Below are 17056 nucleotides of genomic sequence, written 5' to 3'. Positions count from 1 at the left end.
ATCTAAATGCGAGCAGACCACACTACGAACAATCCTCTCACGTAGTAAGCAACCCCACGACGGGATTCATGGAACCCATGTGAGCCTCACGAGCGCACGGAGCCGGGGCGATGTGGAAATCGCCAGCAGTGTCGGGCTCCATAAAAAGGATTTGCGCTGCCGCGCCCGCGTGGAAGTTTTCAGTACAACGGTTACACGTTTCGTACAACGGTTACACGTACTGTACACGTGTACGGTGTGTGTGTGTGTGGACGTGTGTGTGTGTGTGTGTGTGTGAAGATCACAAAAATTGGGCTCGTGCGGAATCTAATCTACGCAGACCAGATTGCGGATTTTCACCCGCATTCAGACCGGTGAAGATAGCACGGGACGCGCTGTACGATGTGCGATGATGCGGGGACGGGCGCGGAGGGAAGCGAGACAGGAGGTTTCGCGTCGGCGAGAGGAGAGAGAAAGACGGAAAATAGACTCTAGATTTTTTCAACTCATTTGTCCCATCGAGACCGCCGATCAACCCGACCTCGACCCGCACTTCCCCCAACTAACCGACGGCCGCTGCGCCGGAGCCGCTGATAGTACTTCCGGAAGTAGCTTGCAGGTCTACGCCATCGCGAACGTAGCTATCAGAAGAAATGATGAAGTTATTCTCCTTCCAGGATTTCAGCTTGTCGCAGACCTTCAGGAGGCTGAAGTTCTTCCGGGACCAATCCATGTGACATGAATATAGTAGCTGTAGCTTCTAGTGCTGCACATGTCTCCGCGTGGTCTTCTTCTGCGTACCCGACTCTTATCAACTGGGGAGCGTCGCAAGCTACTAAGGCATCGCGCCCAACAGCTTGACGCGCCAAAGCAGCTATCGCCTCCGCGCAACATTGTCTGACCGCATCACTAAGTTCCCGCGATTTCGTTGTATCGGAAACTATTCGGATAAGTGAACGAACGGCTTCCAAACCACCCTCTGCGTACGAATGAGTGCTCGAAGTGCTGCAACAGACATCAAAGGAATTGTTGCCACTTGGTGCCGCGCACGGGGTTGCAAGAAGACGCGTGCAAGATAAATCATCCAAACAACAGTTTCGAATGGCAGCTGCCACACCAACCCTCCTTACTTCTGACTGCCCTGGAATCAACGACGCAAGTGCCATGCACATTAGTCCTCTTTTGGGATCGAGGAATACCCTCCGGCCGATAGGGTGTCTGGTGAAATTTGTAATGATCGACGCAGCATAGTCGTACATCGACGGCGGTTTCGCCATGGCGAGCAGATGCACGACCTTGCTGATGAAAAAACCTTCTAAGGGTTTGCCCTCCTGGGTGAGAACGCTTACGCCTCCGTCCGTATTCGTTAGGTTTGTCAGGAGCTTAAGTAAAAGATCTGCAGGAATCGTGTTTTCGCGCAAAAGTTCCATGACACGCTCGACAGCACCTTTCTCCACTGCGAGCGTCGCAACCTCTGGAATGACGGTCAAGTTAACTAGCGTCGTCGCGGCGTACTTCGACTCGGCCGCAGCTGCGCCTAAAAGGTGCAAGAGCTTCGGCAAACAAGCTCCCGCGCGTGTCGCAAGCTTGGAAATGCCGACGTCGGAGCCAGTCAAACCTTGTATGAACTCAGCGGCACGTGCGCGGGTAGAACTGCTGGTATCGCCAAGAAAACCTATGAGAGTATCAAGTTCGTCTCCCATTTCGGCTGAATGATTTCTGGCTCGTCTCACGGAACTATTGTGACCCTTACCTTCCCTCCTCGAGACCGACTTGGTCCTTTATTTTAGAATCAGGAATCATTCTTGAGGTCATACATGCTTGTAGAAGTACGAGTATCTTATCTGAAAACCGAAGATATCTTAGATATCTATCAGCAGGGACAACTTAGATATCTATCAGGTAAGTTGTTACAACTTATTTACTATACGTTGTACACGTAGTATAAGTTGTTATGATATTTGGGCTACAAGAAGTGCCCGTCGAGACTTCGTCTCGGTATGTGAGTATTTTGTCTGAAAAGTTTCTACAGTACGTGTACACGTACTCGTATCCGATTTGCACACGGGTCTAGCTAGATACGTACGTGTACAGGTATTTGGTTTGTAATAACTCGTACACGTACACGTACAATAGTACGCGTGGTCGCGACAGGTGACAAAACAGACCACTTCTTGTCCCTCCCCTCCCTTTCGCTCCCGGCTTGACATCGTCCTCCGTCCAACGTGTGCTCTAAGTGCTGTTGACCGTGGCTTAGAACCACATGACTCGTCCCTGGGTTCCTTTTCGCTAAGTTTCTTCGAAATTAGGCCGCCGCGGCCGAGAACGTGACCGAGAGGTTCGCGGCGTCGTGAATCACTCGACGACGTTCTGGCTGTTCGAGATGAGCATGTGCACGTGCGGTGTACCGCGCCTCTGGTACTCAACCGCACCGTGAATCATGTGGGCGGACACGATACCGATCTCGGTCATTTCGGAGAGCTTTCCTACGGGCGGGGATCCAGGTAATTGTCGCATGGACGCGCGTGACTAAGTGACGTCGCGATGGAGGCGCGAGAAAAAATAAACAAAATTCGCCTGTGTCGCGCGCGGGGCGCGGACCCGCGCCGCTAGGGCATCGCGTCGCTCTCATGTCCGCATGCAAATGCCCGTTGCCATTAAAAACTATTCGCGTCGCGCGGGGGTGCGTCGCGTGCCTGTGCGCGCGTCCATCGCGCGCGGAAGCGACGTCCGCTGACCAATCAGAGGCCGGCACGGCGGCTTCTGATTGGCTGACGCGACCGACCGAGCCCTGAGAGAACCGCGTTGGGTTCCTATTTTCCACGTGGCTCATTTTTTTCTTCCTGCGTTTAGAAAAGGAACACCGCGTTGTACACGTACGAGTACGTGTACAACGTACGTAGCTAACAACGTAAAATCAGAACATTTCGTACATAAGTTTTATCGAACTAATATCATACATACTACCACTGTACGTGTACAACGTTGTACGGAAGTACTTTCGTACTTTCGTACGAAAGTACTTCCGGAAGTACGAAAGTACGGATTACGGAAGTACGAAAGTACGAAAGTACTTCCATAAATAGCCCTAATCTGCCCTAATAGCCCTAAAAATATTTAAGATAGTCCTCCACGTAATTCGAAAAAAAATACGCGCGTCAGCGCTATCGGAGCACGCTGGCACACAGCGGAGTCACAGGCGAAGCGCGGATAATTTTTCGCCGCAGCGAAGCGCACCCACAGGCCACCTTGTACTTCCGGAAGTACTTTCAGTACTTTCGTAAAACTTTATCCCTACGTGCCCTTTTGTTAAAAGTTTATTAAGAAGCGTGGCCCTCGCCTGCTCATACAGATTCAGTTCATATTTCATGAACATTTGTGTGCAAGCTTTATTGCATGTTTCAGAAACGCGGCAGGGTTCGCACGAGGGTTTGTTGCAAGGGCTTGGTGAAAGAGGACTGTCGACGGCGTCAATCCTGGTACTGTATTCGCCTCTACGATCATAACATCGCCAGTATCGACGTGTAAAAAAAGGTCGATGCGAGCAAAACCCTCAATATCGAGGGCATTGGCTGCGAAAGCAATACGCGTGCGCGCCGCTGAGAGCACTTCTGCAGAAGCAATGGTTGCAGGGAGAGGAGTTATATTCACTCCAGTCCCAGCCTGGAACTTTTCTTCAAGAGATAATACATCTCCATGCCCTACAATTGTCAAGCTAGGATGTAGTGCAGCAGTGTGTCCCTTTGTACCAACCACACCAACTGTCACTTCAATCCAACGAGTGGTGCTGAAGGCCACATCCTCAAAGTAGAGCTCTTCAATGCCAGATCTGCAACGGGTTATGCAGACAGTTGCAGTAGGGATGAAAGGTTCAACCAAAAAATTACTAGGAATTTCCTCAGGAAGCTCAATAATGTGAGCTATTCCACTGGCCATCGGCAAGTCCCCTGGATGAAGATGTGACTGATGATTAAATATTGCTGTGGCATAGGCCAATAGGTCATCAGAGCCTTTTAGACGTGCTACACCAGTAGAGCATCCATCCGAATTCGGCTTAATGCACAGGCCAAAAGGAGCAGGGCCGACAGTTGCCACGAAAGCATCCCAGATTGTCGCAACTATTGATGTTTGGCCGAGGAACACTTCTAGAACCCTTGACGAAACAAGAAGACGATTATACGACAGAATTCCAAAATAAGAAAGTGGCTTGAGCTCGCCACCAGTAGCAGCTTTATCGAAACAAAGCCGTGAACTGGCTGGACCTGAGCCTGTATAAGACGCACGTGCCTCTGTGAACAAAGCCTGAAGCGTGCCATCCTCTCCACAACCACCATGCACTGCATTGAAAATTATAGCTTTTTCTGCTGCTGCAGTTGCAGCGAACTCTGAGATTGTTTCTCGAACGGCCGTGGTGATACCGGTACCACTGTCTTCAACATCATCTAACCAGCCGTACGTCCGCAGCAACAAAATAATAGCGCGTGCACACGCACCTGGGGTTGGATTTTGTGTTCTTTTGGCGACAGCCAAAACCTCCTCAACCGTGTGGCGTAATACTGCAGCATATGGTAGGTGCCAAACGTATGTTTTATCCAGTTGGCAACCTATCGGTGTTGGCTCAAGTAGAAGGGGCTCGACATCGTATTCAGGGTACTCTCGTAATCTCAGCCATACATTGGTGCCAGACATCAGAGAAACTTGTCTCTCTGATGTACCTCCACCGAAGAGTACGTAAACTTTGACCCGCTCGTGTGCATGGGTATAGCCAGGAACTTTACGACATGGAACATTCTCTGTTTTAAGTTGGGGTTGCTGATAAAATGTGAGCGTCTCAGCATTGGATTTCCTCTCCTTTTCTGAAATCTGCATACGTATGGGAATATTAGAGCGGTGGCAGGCGCTGCACAAAACATGCCTCAGTACAGCAGAGTGAGTCATTCCGATCTCGGCTGCCTGTTGGAACAAAAAACTAGACTGCTCCATTCCACAAACAACATTGACATCAGTGAAAACTGGCACCCCGTCTGTTGTCAAGGACTCAGAGTCGCCCAATACCAACTCTTCTTTACACCACTGAACTGCTACATCACCATTTGGCATAAAAAACCCATCAAGCCGAGCATAGTCGCGTAGACCTAGCAATTTGAATATGCTAGCAGCATTCCTGCGAATCTTATCTATAGCTCCAGTACCAAATCGAGCTGGAGTGTGGTAAACGACATGCATAGTTGGAAGATACTTTCTACGAAAATCAAAAAAATTGAATTGCTCTAGTCGTGCGGCGGGTCCAACTTTCCTGGAAGTTTTCAAACCTTTCTCAACATCTGCCAATATCTCTATCTCGGTAGGAATGAGCGGCACTGGTTCGTTTGTTGTGCCAAGAACTGTAATGGTAAACTCCACTCCCGAACCAGCGTATCTCTCTACCACCACGCGACTATCAGTACCTGACGTGAAGAGTTTCGAGGCTAAATCTGAGGCTTGTACAACACCACGTGCAATAGAAACCCCTATGCTTGATCCACCCCTGGCAGGTTTCACCACAACATAGTCAAACTCTGGATCAAGATTACACGTGGCAAACCACCTCAAAAGTGTTGCGTGGTAATCCATATTTGAGGAAGGCTCGAGTAGCGTCATTGATAGTGTCGGGAAACCCTCCGCTGCAAGAGTGCGTGAGCAAGTGAACTTGTCAAATGCCCGGCAGGCATGCATAGCATCTGTGCCAACAAAGGGGACGCCAGCTTCCTCCAAGGCATTTTGTAATACGCCATCCTCTCCAAAGGCGCCATGTAAAGCAGGAAATGCTATCGCGCCCTGAGCACGAAGGCGCGAAGCAAGTGCAACTGGATCTCGAATCCCCTCACGTCTTTTCCCACGAAGCTTGAAGTCAAAATCCGAAGGCGTATTACAATAGATCTGGCGAGCATTGATTGGGAATGCACGCAACCCCTGGTCGATATAGTAACAGTCAACAGTGAATCCCGAGCCGTGCAGATTGTCCAGTATCGATCTCGCAGAATTCAGAGAGACTCCGCGCTCAGCAGACGGCCCACCGCAGAGGACAGCTACCCGAACCAGCGTGTCGTCATCAGAACTAGAACGTGTCGCGGCGCTCTTGAGCTTGGGGACATCGTCGAAACATTTAGCCTTGCTGACATCCATCGTTCATCTCTGCGCGCACATTGCACCGTTACCTTCGTTTCCTTTTGAACCTCTTAAACGGTGGACATCTCAAGACTGCGGCCACTTCCCCTTAACCTCGAGAACAGAAATTACGAAAGTGGGCCTTGAAAAGGGAGACGGTAACGGCGTAGCCCTCGTACAGTACGTGTACGTTTTGCCTAAGAAATAGTCTGAAATTGCGCTCGTACCATCACGACAGCGTTGATCGATGTATCGGACAAAACAGGGGATTCAACGCAAATTTTCAAAGGATGCTTGACCGAGGCGCAACTTCAAGCGCGCGTAGCTCCCTAATGCCCGCGAGTCCCAGCGCGAAATCACGACCGCGATGAGCCCTGCTGAAGGCGATCACGGAGATGTACTGTACAACGTTGTACTTCTTTCCGGAGGGTTCGCCGAACAACTGCCGAAGTTGGATGGTACGAAAACGTGCTTTCGTTTCTGACTCCCTGAATAGACCAAAATTGCCGTCCAGAGAGGCATATTTGACTAAATGCCCTTAGACTGAACAACCTGAAGCTCTGCCGGAACGCGGGTTATTTAAGGTCGTCGAAAACGCGGCGATTGTTTTTGAATGGTCTCTAGAGAGGAATTCCATTCGTACTATTACAACTGGTTTAGGTTTCAACGTCGATTGGTAACTGTTGAAATCAAATAAATTGTTCATATGTTTTTCATAGGAGGCTGACCGAGGCGAAACTTCACATGCCAGCTTAACCAATGCTAAACTTCTTGAACGTGATCTTTGCGACACGGGACGGTGTTCGTGACTGGAGGAGCCGCTCGTGACTTCGTGTCGTCGAAACGGCGCGCGCGGCGCGCGGCTTCTCCGTGGGTACGCGAACCTTCGTACTCCGTACTTTATTTCGTGCTCCGGTATCTATTACGAAAGTACGAATGTATTCTATGATACTGTACGTAGTGTATTTTACAGTACGTGTACACGTACAGCTGTACAGCTTTACACGTACGGAAGTTCACGTAGTACGAACTACGAAGGTATGAGATTTTATTTATTTCGTACAGTACGTGCGTACAGTACGTGTACACGTACTGTATTCTATCTTCGTACTTTCAAAGTGCAACGTATGCAGGGCTACAGTACGTGTACACGTACAGCTGTACAGTACAGTATTGCAATCTGCGCCTCCGCTGCGCGTCGGAAGTTGGGAGAAGGAAGCACGGCGCGGCAGGGTATTTAGTTTGAAAAGTACGGATGTTCGTGTACTGGTTCAAAAGTGGTTTTCATCGGAAGAGTTCATCGTCAGGTCCCGTGGACCCGTTTTTACATGCGAGCCTCCAAACGCATTTCATTGGCTGAATTTTCGTACGTAGGTCCGGACAACGTACTGCACACGTACAGTACGTGTACAGCAGCTGTACACGTACATGCAGCCCTAGTAGCTACCCTCCCCGAAGGTAGCTGCGTGTGCTTCCGGACGACTTTAGGGAGATAATATTTCCGTACTTTACGCACTGTACGTAGCTACCTTCAGGTACACACGTACGTGTACGTGTACTGCACATGTAGTGCGTATTATTTCCGTAAAACTCTTCCGTACATAAACGCTAATTCGCGGCTTAAAGGGCGTACGGCGTACGTGTAGTACTCGTATTGTAAATAAAGTACTGTACGGAAGTACGGAACGAAGTACGGAAGTACTTTCGTACTTTCGTACGAAGTTATTCTATTACCGGAAGTACATCTTGTACTATCGTTGTAATATGTACGAAAGTACCTTCGAAGGTACCTTCGTAGCTACCTATCTATCTTCGTACGAAGGTACTTTCGAAAGTACGAAAGTACTTTCGAAAGTACTTTCGTAGCTATGTACACGTACTCATAGATACTCGTACCTTCGAAGGTACGAAAGTACTAGGGCTAGATAGATATTGCTCTTTCTGGCTATCGCTGCTTTTCTTTCGCATCATTGTACTACAAACACGAAGACCGGGGACAGCACAAAGTTCAATCGATGCCGACTCTTGCCAAGATTTCAGCAGCGCAAGTTGTCAACGCTCATTTCTTTTCTCGATCCACTCGCCGCGGCGTCAAGCAAGCTTCGATCGCGGTGAGATTCACGATTTGAGTGCTTGTGTGTTTGCATGTTGGTTAAAGTATAATTTTCCTCTGACAAATGCTGAAAATCACGGTTTCTCGTATATCAGAGTAACGCGAGTAAGACCTGGACGAATGCCAGCATGATGCAGATGACTGCAACTGTGGAAGAAATACAGAAAACACGACTAATCACTGCCATCAAGACCCCCTACTTGGCGAGTGGCAAAATTGACCTTGCTGCATACGATAAGCTAGTTGAAAATCAAATTGAGTGTGGTGTCGGTGGACTAGTAGTTGGTGGCACTACAGGAGAGGGCCAGCTGATGTCGTGGGACGAGCACATCATGCTTATCGCACATACAGCGAAGCTCTATGGTGATAAACTACAAGTAATCGGAAACACGGGCTCGAACTCTACCCGCGAAGCTGTTCATGCCTCATCTCAAGGCTTTGCCGTTGGTGAGAAAGAAATTGCTCTGCTGTACATGATATTTATATTCGCTAGAATCTTCTTTCCAACATAAAGACATCCACTTTATTGACATTATTCTCAAGTTGTTCTTTCTTCTCTTTTGGGTGTCCTTATATTCAAGGCATGGACGCCGCGCTGCATATCAATCCGTATTATGGCAAGACCTCCAAGAAAGGAATAATTGCGCACTTCAATGCAGTGCTGAAATATGGCCCGACGATTGTGTACAATGTCCCTGCCCGCACTTCTCAAGACATAAGTCCAGAAATAATGCTCGAATTGGCTGAGCATAAGAATTTTGCTGGTACTTGATTTTTTCACTTGAATTTTTCTTTTCACTGCTTATTTACTTCTACGTCACACTTTTTGTATGAATTTCACTTGACACTGGAACTTAATCATTCAGGTATAAAGGAATGTGAAGGCAATGCTCGCATTAAGTATTACACTGATCAGGGAATTGTTTGCTGGTCTGGAAATGATGATGAAGCGCATGATGCAAGATATGAAGCTGGAGCTGTGGGGGTCATCTCTGTAACCAGCAATATAGTTCCGAGGTTGATGTCTCAGTTGATAAATGACGGGCCGAATCCCGAGCTTCGTGATAGACTCTTACCGATGATGAGTTGGTAAAAAATGCGTCAGCGTTTCTTTTGTTGATTTTTACCACCTTTTCAGACTGAGCACAACTATTATTTTTCATATTCTTTGTGAGTCTCTACTTTGAGGTTATTCACCGAGCCTAATCCCATCGGATTAAACACCATGCTTGCCATGCTAGATTGTGCTGAGCCAGTCTTCCGGCTTCCATATATTCAGTACGATGAAGAACTTAGGGCACAGGGCGCTGCACTTATCAGAGGAATAGGTCTTGAGCACACGCCTGGAAGCAAGCTACTTGACCTTAGAAATTCAGACTTTACAACGCTGAGCGAATGGTGACCGATAGTTTTGAGTTGTGGAATCGTTTTCTCAACAAGATCGTATATTTTGAAAAAAAACTCAAGAGCTGTGACAAAAGTTTGAATGTCATTTCATCAGACCAAATATGTGTTTTTTGTATCCAAATAGGTTCAAAAATAAATATGAGGCGTGCGAAACACCGCGTGTGCCTTAATTTGCAGCCTTTCTGGAATCATTCATAGTACTGGGGTGTAGCCGTGTACAGTGAGCATAGATTCCGCAGTTGAAATTGTTCTTATACTTGGCTCATATCATCACATCCACAGATTAGATCATGGATGACGCTGCCTTACATAGAAAGCTGAGAGAAAATGTAAGAGAAAATGTACTCATGTACTGTGCTTCATTCGCGAAGATTTTGCAGCACTTCGGGTATTCGAAAGGGTTTATGAACTCAGGCATACTAACAAATCGTAGACGTCAGCAATTAAGTATGCAACTTCAGGATGTGGATGCGGTGCAACATCACTCTCGAGTTGTGCATGACCTAACCTGGCCACCAAGGCTACATAGTACTCAGAGAAAGGTACAAGGTCTACAAGTATAAAAATGTACGTTGACTGGAAACGTAGAATAACACAAGGGACGAAATAAATAAGAGTAGGTGGTCGATAAATCAGAAAGCTACATATATCATCAGCTCTAACCAACGTCGCTAAAATCTGGATACTTTCAACAACGTAAAGGCCACGAAATAAGTCAGCTTTGGTTTCACGTCATGATTTTTGCAAATAGAATACATTCTTTTTCAGTTCGCTTGCAGCTGCATCATAGCTCAGTTTCTCATTGACGAGGAGCGAATCCTTGCTTGCTAGATCCGCATCATAGAGATATAGGTGTTCGCTTTGTTTTTTTTCATCATTGCTCGCCTTCTTGATGAGGGCAGCCTCTTTCTCCGCGTGTTCTTTTCTGAAATGATAAAGCTCCAACCTGAGGTGTTCAAGCTGCCTGGACAATAATATCGCGCCCTCGTGATAAAGTGCAGCTTTTGTGACTCCAGTACAACTCGCGGCATCTTCAAAATTATTTCTTCGATAAATACTGTCTTGAAACATGACTTCAAGCTCGTCAACAACTCCTGTCTTGACTTCCAGACCCTGAGCGAGCTGCCTGTGGCGCTCACTGCTTTCAACTTTGAACTGGTTCTTCAAGGCCAAAAGTATATTTTCCACTCTTTTCTCGCTGTCCACTCGAGTACAGAAGGCAAGCGTATCAGCAGCATCTTCTTCTGTTGTGATCTGAAGTCGACGCTCAATGCTGCTTTTGATTTCGATAAAGCTAAGCACCAATTCGTGTAAAGGAAATAACAGTCGTTTGTCGTGCGGCTCGTTCACTTGAAAGAGAGGTTGTGTTCCATTCGATAAGTAAGTGGGCAAATTCTTCGCGTTCCTGTAAAGCAGAATGAAAAAATAGATAAAAAGAGGTCAGAAGGGTGGGGAAGCGTGTCTCCAACTCTGCTTTGTTGCTTCAACAATGTGATGTACAAAACAGACCTGAGATGAACGAGCGCGTCGTTCATTGCAGAAAGCAGACGGCCAGCGTCAAGATTATGCATATCTCCTAAAACAAACGGGCTGGTCCATAAATAGACAAGAAATCGACGCTGAGCCCTACAACCGACGAACTCTCTGTACCTGGCGGCCAACTTCCTTCGAAGGTATTCTAGCCCTTTGTGTCTTCCGAAGTACGAAAGTACTTTCGAAAGTACGAAAGTACTTTCGTACGAAAGTACAACGTTGTACTTTCGTACTTTCGTACGAAAGTACAATCGTACTTCCAGGAAGTACTTCCGGAAGTACTGTACCTTCGTACTTTCGTACTTCCATACTGTACACGTACACGTAGTGTTCGTGTACCAATAGATATTTATGTGGACGTTTTGTCTCAGTACACGTACGTGTACAAGTACAACGTAAAGGGACCGGAAGGGAGTGTTTAGGGGAAAACTTTTAATACATTTATAAAATGTACGAAAGTACTTTCGTTAGTTGTACTTTCGTACGAAGGTAGGTACAGTACACGTACAGTACAACGCTGTACCTTCGTAGGACTGGTAGGGCTACATGTAATAAAAAATACTTTCGTACTTTCGTACGAAAGTACTGTACAGTACCTTCGAAGGTAAGTTGACATATGATATTGTAAAATAAATGAATAGTTGTACACGTACACGCACGTAGTCGAGCTAGCTAGCTAGCTAGCTAGAGAAGAAATATCATACATACGGAAGTACTTTCGTACTTTCGAAAGTACTTTCGTAGTACTTCCGGAAGTACTTTCGTAGCTATTTATGAATAGAGAAGAAATACATACGGAAGTCTACGATAGCTAGACGTACGTTGTAGAGAGCAAACAACCATTTTTTACGCGTGAAAAACATACTGTACTGTACTGTAGGCCCTACTTCCGGAAGTACTTTCGTACTTACTTTAGATAGATACTCATAAACAACATAAGTTGTTTATTAATCTAATACTGTATGTCATTCATACATGTACGTGTACACAGAGCAGTCACGGAGATAATAAGTTGATAAGTTGTTACCTTCGTGCTTCCGGAAGTATGATATGATAAACAACTTATCTACTATGAAGGTACTTCCGTACTACGCACGGGACCGCATTACGTGTACACGTACAGCTGTACACGTACACGTACATGTGCGTCGCCAATATTTCTTCATCACGAGCCTCGCTTTCTTAGTGAAATTGACGCATGACATGATCTCAGAGCTTTGTTCGCTGAACAGGCGCCAGCTCGTACTTCAAATTTTAGGTCTTGGGCTTGTAATTACTTCTGCTCTTGTCATTTGGAGGTCACTAGTGTATCTCACTAATAGTGAGTCTCCCATGGTCGTTGTCCTGAGCGGCTCGATGGAGCCAGCTTTCTTTCGGGGCGATATACTGTTTCTAAATCATTCAAAGAGGAGTATCTCAGTCGGGGAGGTAATCGTTTTTAACATCGAAGGTCGAAAAATACCGATCGTCCATCGGGTGATAAGCTCATACAGCGGAAAAACGCTAAATAATACAAATTATCTCACGAAGGGTGACAACAACTTTGGGGACGATACTGTGCTGTATGCTGCTGGGCAGCCAACACTGTCCACAGATAATATTGTAGGTGGCGTGGCTGCATTCATACCATGCATCGGCCGGATTACGATAATAATGAACGACTTCCCTATATTAAAGTACAGTGTCATCGGAATACTGTGTTTCTTAGTGGTATTAAGCCGGGACTGACATGAAGGCAACTCGCTATCAGAACTTGGGCCACACATGTAGTCGTGTACAGAACGTGTACACGTGTAGTCGTGTACAGTACGTGTAACGTTGTATGATACGAAGGTTCTTATTTATGTAGAACAGTGCTGGCGCTACAACGTACTTCCGGAAGTACTTCTGAAGAACTCGTAACGGTTTTATACGATTGTACTTTCGGAATGTTAATACATTAGAAGTTTAATATGTTAGCTAGATGTATAAGGTGCACGTTGTACGGAAGGAAGTATTTGAGATCACTTTCGAAACTACATCTCGGGCTATAACGTCTATATTATCCCTGTTTCTATCTTCGAAGATAGATTATATGGCCCTGATTAGGCTAATCGAAGATAGACTATGTAGCCCTATTTGGAATCTACAGTATAGGACTATAGACTTTCGTACTGACTAGTGGCTAGCAGGCTACCATCGAAGGTACCTTCGCTGGTAGGACGATAAATAGTCTAGCGAGGCGTAGTGGCTAGCTAGCTACGTAGCTAGGCTATTTCCGGACGTAAAACCAACTACTTCCGGAAGTACCTTCGAAGGTAAATTATACAAGCTAGCTAAGTTTGTTGTTGGACACGTACTGTACATCCTTTTTAAGCCCGCGATTAGCGTGAGTTGACGGTTCAGAAAGTACAACTTTTTATTTTCATATGGCTATGGTATGTACGAAGGTAGCTGTATCCCTTTGACTATTGTACACGAATACCTTCGGTACAAATTTGTACCCGAAACTGTACACTGTACGTGTACTGTACCTTTATTCACACTGGTGTAAAATCATACCTTCGTATTACAGAGTGTAAATTGACCCCCGAGTGTGTGGGGCTTTTAACGCCACTTTAAACTATTTAACACTACAATAATAAGCGCACACGTACGTGTACGTTCTACTGTAATGTAAAGCAAGATTATTCAACTTATTGTTGACGTGTTGACGTACACGTACGTGTACAACGTAGGGCCCTACCGACAACGTACACGTGTAGTCCTACGTGTACAGGCCCCTGTACACTGCAGTACGAAGGTACCTTCGTACACACGTAGCCCGAGTAAATTTGATAATCCTTCAAAGATAAACAGAACGTTGAAGTGCACGTTCGTTGTCAAGTCTGCCGCGCGTTATCGTCGTCGGTTCCGATGCACGCCATCGCACGTTCTGTCACTGTCGCCCCTGTTGGCGGATTTCGTTCGGGTGTGAAGCGTAGCCCTCCCTCGTGCATCGTCGCTGCTGTCGCACCTTCTGTCCGTAACCACGCGACGTCCCGTCCCGCGACTAACGTGGCTGCATCCAGTGGGATGCTTACAACGACGACAGTGACGACACCTGAAGTCATCCTCGCTCTTCAAAACGGGAGTGATGTCCGCGGCGTGGCGACTGACGGCGTACAAGGCGAGCCCGTGGCTCTCAACGAAGAGGCAGCTTTCTTAATCGGCACCGCGTTTGTCCACTGGCTCGCGAAAAAAGTTAACAAACAGATTCCAGAGCTGAAGATCGCGGTCGGAAGAGATCCAAGGCTGTCCGGCCCCGCGCTCGTGAGCGCTTTATTCAGTGGATTCGTCGCTGAAGGCTTGAAAAACGGGATTGATGTCGGTTTGTCCACAACGCCGGCGTGTTTTATGACTACGATAACAAAAGAGACAAATTGCGACGCTGGAGTTATGCTCACCGCGTCGCACTTGCCATTCAATCGTAACGGAATGAAATTTTTCACGAAGCAAGGCGGGTTGGACTCGGAGGACATCAGTCAAATTTGTACCGCGGCGGCGAAGCGGTGCAAGGAAACCCCAGGCGGGCACCCGGTTTCTGTTCCCGATGTCGATGGTAACGTGGCAATTAGCGGCGTCGTTTGCTCTGAGTATCTGCTCACGCACTATTCAAAGATGCTACGAGAACTCATCATCGAGGGCGTGGGCGCAGGTGATAAGCCACTCGAAGCTATGAAGATCGTCGTTGACGCCGGGAACGGTTCTGGCGGTTTCTTTGCAACGCACGTGTTGGAACCTTTAGGCGCGGACATATCTGGAAGCGTCTTCTTGAACCCGGACGGTAGCTTTCCGAACCATGCCCCGAATCCAGAGGATCCTTATGCGATGAGTTTCGCCCGCGATGTTACGGTGAACACGGATGCAGACCTTGGGATTATATTCGACACGGACGTTGATCGAAGTGCAGTTATTGGCAAGGGGGGAGACTCGATCAATCGGAATAAGCTTATTGCGCTGTTGTCTGCGATCGTTTTGGAAGAGCACCCAGGAAGTACGATAGTGACTGACTCAGTGACGTCTGATGGCCTTGCGTCGTTCATCGAAAGCAAGGGGGGGAATCATTTGCGTTACATGCGTGGATACAAAAACGTGATCAACAAAGGCAAAGAGCTGAATGAGGACGGGGTGGAGACGCACCTCATGATCGAAACAAGCGGCCACGGCGCGATGAAAGAAAATCATAACCTGGACGATGGCGCCTATATCGCGGTGAAGATCATAATCCAAGCGGTGAAAATGCGCGCTGCTGGTGAGGGTGGCATATCTGACCTGTTAAGTGAACTCCAGGAGCCACTAGAAGAGAGAGAGGTTCGCCTGAAGATCAAAGCTGCGGACTTCAAGGCAGTGGGCCTGGCGGTCATCGACAACTTGAAAAAGGACGTGAAAGCTGGGAAATTTGAGGGATACTCTCCCCTGGATATTAACTACGAGGGACTGCGAGTGCGCGTGGACGAAGGGACCGGGGCATTCGGATGGTTTCTACTACGCCAAAGCCTTCACGACCCAGTCATGGTGCTCAACTTTGAATCCGAGGTACACGGAGGTGTAGAAATTATGGCGAAAGCCTTGAAAACGTGGTTCTTTGAGAAGGATTTCGAAGATGTTGACGTGTCTGCCATGTGATGTGTGTGAATTTTCAGTATTGAGCTTAAGACCGTGAAAAAAGCAGTACTGACACTCCTGACTCGCCCAACTTTCCTAAGTGCCCTCAAGCATACTGCGGCTTGTCACCACCTCCTCGGCCAAATCCGCCCGGGCGCTCGGCTCGGTACCCTTCGCGACCACCACCACCGCGGCCTGGGGGGGCATCACGCCTAGGGGCGCGTTCATCCGCCATCGGTCTCGTCGGTGGACGTGTGGACTTCTTCAGAGTGTTAGGGACTACATCTGCGCTCAGGTTGAGATACTCACGGAGGTATTCGATCCCTTCATTCGTGAGATACCAATAGAAGTACCTCCACGAAAAGATCTGCTTGACGAGCTCCTTTGATGTGAATGATTGCATAAGCTTTATAACCTGTAGTGGTCGTGTAAGGAACCAGCGGTGATCAACTAGAACGTTGGTTTTAGGGTTTGAATTACGTTCAACAACAAGAGGTGCGTGCACGCACCTGGAGGTTAGGGACGTCCTTGATCTCAGGGTGAGATGGGAGATTAAAGTCCTTCTTCGCGTATATGACGCCCTCTGTTGAAGAAAATGCCGCGGGAACGCTAGGTGAGAGTTCAACGTCGCTGGCGGGATCGGCGGCTTTTTCACTTTTTACGACGCGTAGACGACGACGCACCGCGGAAGAGGTACTTGTAAACCTCCTTGCGGTTCTTCTTGGGAATTAGCATGCTGACTAGGGCTGTTTATCAACGACGTCGGCGCGTCTAGAGGGTGTTGGTCGACCCTGGGCGCGAGAGCGAGGGAGGTAAACTGTCAGTGGGGCAAAGAATCGCGGAGAGAAATCTTTTCGCGAGGAACGGCACCCATGAAATGCACGCAACTCGCGCGTATTGACACGAATGACAGTGTGATCAAGTAGTTGCGCGGTGTAAAGGGATGCTAGGGTTGTCGAACGTACCTTGGCGACGTGAGTGCGTCCGGAGACTCTGGATGAAGTGTGGGTTGACTGAACACTGGCCCACACCCTTTCAGCCGTAATTTAGCGTGAACACAAATCGCCCAGTCAATCTTTCGACTTATGGGTCAGGCACACCGTCGCGGTGTTTCGACATATGCGTACGTACCTTCGAAGGTACCTTCGGAAGGTACGAAAGTACAGTACACGTACGTGTACAGTACAACGTACTTCCGTACTTCCGAGAAGTTCTACGAAGGTACCTTCGTACTTTCTATTAGGCCCTACT

General features: G+C 47.6%; 8 protein-coding genes across 8 annotated transcripts; 3 read left to right on the top strand and 5 right to left on the bottom strand.

Moving 5' to 3' along the window:
- Window positions 1-455: 455 nt before the first annotated feature.
- On the bottom strand, window positions 456-1756 carry MICPUCDRAFT_49483 (uncharacterized protein). Its single transcript, XM_003056120.1, has one exon. The coding sequence runs from the start codon at window positions 1680-1682 to the stop codon at window positions 642-644; it is 1041 nt and encodes a 346-aa protein (XP_003056166.1). The 5' UTR covers window positions 1683-1756; the 3' UTR covers window positions 456-641.
- A 420-nt stretch (window positions 1757-2176) lies between these two features.
- MICPUCDRAFT_65042 (uncharacterized protein) lies at window positions 2177-2937 on the bottom strand. The gene has a single exon (XM_003056119.1). The coding sequence runs from the start codon at window positions 2810-2812 to the stop codon at window positions 2402-2404; it is 411 nt and encodes a 136-aa protein (XP_003056165.1). The 5' UTR covers window positions 2813-2937; the 3' UTR covers window positions 2177-2401.
- Window positions 2915-6212, bottom strand: MICPUCDRAFT_25259 (uncharacterized protein). Its single transcript, XM_003056118.1, has 2 exons — window positions 4768-6212; window positions 2915-4725 (listed from the first exon to the last, which is right to left on the bottom strand). The coding sequence occupies exons 1-2, from the start codon at window positions 6142-6144 to the stop codon at window positions 3346-3348; spliced, it is 2757 nt and encodes a 918-aa protein (XP_003056164.1). The 5' UTR covers window positions 6145-6212; the 3' UTR covers window positions 2915-3345.
- A 1898-nt stretch (window positions 6213-8110) lies between these two features.
- DHDPS (dihydrodipicolinate synthase chloroplast precursor) lies at window positions 8111-10300 on the top strand. The gene is made up of 5 exons (XM_003056515.1): window positions 8111-8237; window positions 8335-8686; window positions 8821-9003; window positions 9106-9324; window positions 9415-10300. The coding sequence occupies exons 1-5, from the start codon at window positions 8142-8144 to the stop codon at window positions 9639-9641; spliced, it is 1077 nt and encodes a 358-aa protein (XP_003056561.1). The 5' UTR covers window positions 8111-8141; the 3' UTR covers window positions 9642-10300.
- On the bottom strand, window positions 9831-11326 carry MICPUCDRAFT_55706 (myosin heavy chain-like protein). Its single transcript, XM_003056117.1, has 2 exons — window positions 11156-11326; window positions 9831-11051 (listed from the first exon to the last, which is right to left on the bottom strand). Exons 1-2 carry the CDS (start codon window positions 11215-11217, stop codon window positions 10379-10381), a joined length of 735 nt encoding a protein of 244 aa, XP_003056163.1. The 5' UTR covers window positions 11218-11326; the 3' UTR covers window positions 9831-10378.
- A 971-nt stretch (window positions 11327-12297) lies between these two features.
- MICPUCDRAFT_49482 (s24-like peptidase) lies at window positions 12298-13505 on the top strand. Its single transcript, XM_003056514.1, has one exon. The coding sequence runs from the start codon at window positions 12383-12385 to the stop codon at window positions 12905-12907; it is 525 nt and encodes a 174-aa protein (XP_003056560.1). The 5' UTR covers window positions 12298-12382; the 3' UTR covers window positions 12908-13505.
- A 545-nt stretch (window positions 13506-14050) lies between these two features.
- Window positions 14051-15866, top strand: PGM (phosphoglucomutase/phosphomannomutase family protein). Its single transcript, XM_003056513.1, has one exon. The coding sequence runs from the start codon at window positions 14075-14077 to the stop codon at window positions 15824-15826; it is 1752 nt and encodes a 583-aa protein (XP_003056559.1). The 5' UTR covers window positions 14051-14074; the 3' UTR covers window positions 15827-15866.
- RPS10 (40S ribosomal protein S10) lies at window positions 15812-16793 on the bottom strand. The gene is made up of 4 exons (XM_003056116.1): window positions 16771-16793; window positions 16489-16596; window positions 16315-16388; window positions 15812-16220 (listed from the first exon to the last, which is right to left on the bottom strand). Exons 2-4 carry the CDS (start codon window positions 16538-16540, stop codon window positions 15912-15914), a joined length of 435 nt encoding a protein of 144 aa, XP_003056162.1. The 5' UTR covers window positions 16541-16596; window positions 16771-16793; the 3' UTR covers window positions 15812-15911.
- Window positions 16794-17056: the final 263 nt, after the last annotated feature.

Source organism: Micromonas pusilla (assembly GCF_000151265.4).
Source record: "Micromonas pusilla CCMP1545 genomic scaffold MICPUCscaffold_2, whole genome shotgun sequence".
Taxonomy (NCBI): domain Eukaryota; kingdom Viridiplantae; phylum Chlorophyta; class Mamiellophyceae; order Mamiellales; family Mamiellaceae; genus Micromonas; species Micromonas pusilla.
This window is presented reverse-complemented; position numbering and strand designations above follow the sequence as displayed.

Excerpts from the sequence above, each read along its gene's own strand:
- MICPUCDRAFT_49482 (XM_003056514.1), top strand. The coding sequence starts at position 12,383 with ATGATCTCAGAGCTTTGTTCGCTGAACAGGCGCCAGCTCGTACTTCAA.
- PGM (XM_003056513.1), top strand. The coding sequence starts at position 14,075 with ATGCACGCCATCGCACGTTCTGTCACTGTCGCCCCTGTTGGCGGATTT.
- MICPUCDRAFT_49483 (XM_003056120.1), bottom strand. The coding sequence starts at position 1,682 with ATGGGAGACGAACTTGATACTCTCATAGGTTTTCTTGGCGATACCAGC.
- MICPUCDRAFT_65042 (XM_003056119.1), bottom strand. The coding sequence starts at position 2,812 with ATGAGCCACGTGGAAAATAGGAACCCAACGCGGTTCTCTCAGGGCTCG.
- MICPUCDRAFT_25259 (XM_003056118.1), bottom strand. The coding sequence starts at position 6,144 with ATGGATGTCAGCAAGGCTAAATGTTTCGACGATGTCCCCAAGCTCAAG. Across the intron at positions 4,726-4,767 it reads CCCAACTTAAAACAGAGAAT|CGGGTCAAAGTTTACGTACT; the intron begins GTTCCATGTCGT and ends CATGCACACGAG.
- RPS10 (XM_003056116.1), bottom strand. The coding sequence starts at position 16,540 with ATGCTAATTCCCAAGAAGAACCGCAAGGAGGTTTACAAGTACCTCTTC. Across the intron at positions 16,389-16,488 it reads TTACAAGTACCTCTTCCGCG|AGGGCGTCATATACGCGAAG; the intron begins GTGCGTCGTCGT and ends TTTCTTCAACAG. Across the intron at positions 16,221-16,314 it reads AGGACGTCCCTAACCTCCAG|GTTATAAAGCTTATGCAATC; the intron begins GTGCGTGCACGC and ends CGACCACTACAG.
- DHDPS (XM_003056515.1), top strand. The coding sequence starts at position 8,142 with ATGCCGACTCTTGCCAAGATTTCAGCAGCGCAAGTTGTCAACGCTCAT. Across the intron at positions 9,004-9,105 it reads TGAGCATAAGAATTTTGCTG|GTATAAAGGAATGTGAAGGC; the intron begins GTACTTGATTTT and ends TTAATCATTCAG. Across the intron at positions 9,325-9,414 it reads TAGACTCTTACCGATGATGA|TCTCTACTTTGAGGTTATTC; the intron begins GTTGGTAAAAAA and ends ATTCTTTGTGAG.
- MICPUCDRAFT_55706 (XM_003056117.1), bottom strand. The coding sequence starts at position 11,217 with ATGCATAATCTTGACGCTGGCCGTCTGCTTTCTGCAATGAACGACGCG. Across the intron at positions 11,052-11,155 it reads GACGCGCTCGTTCATCTCAG|GAACGCGAAGAATTTGCCCA; the intron begins GTCTGTTTTGTA and ends TCTGCTTTACAG.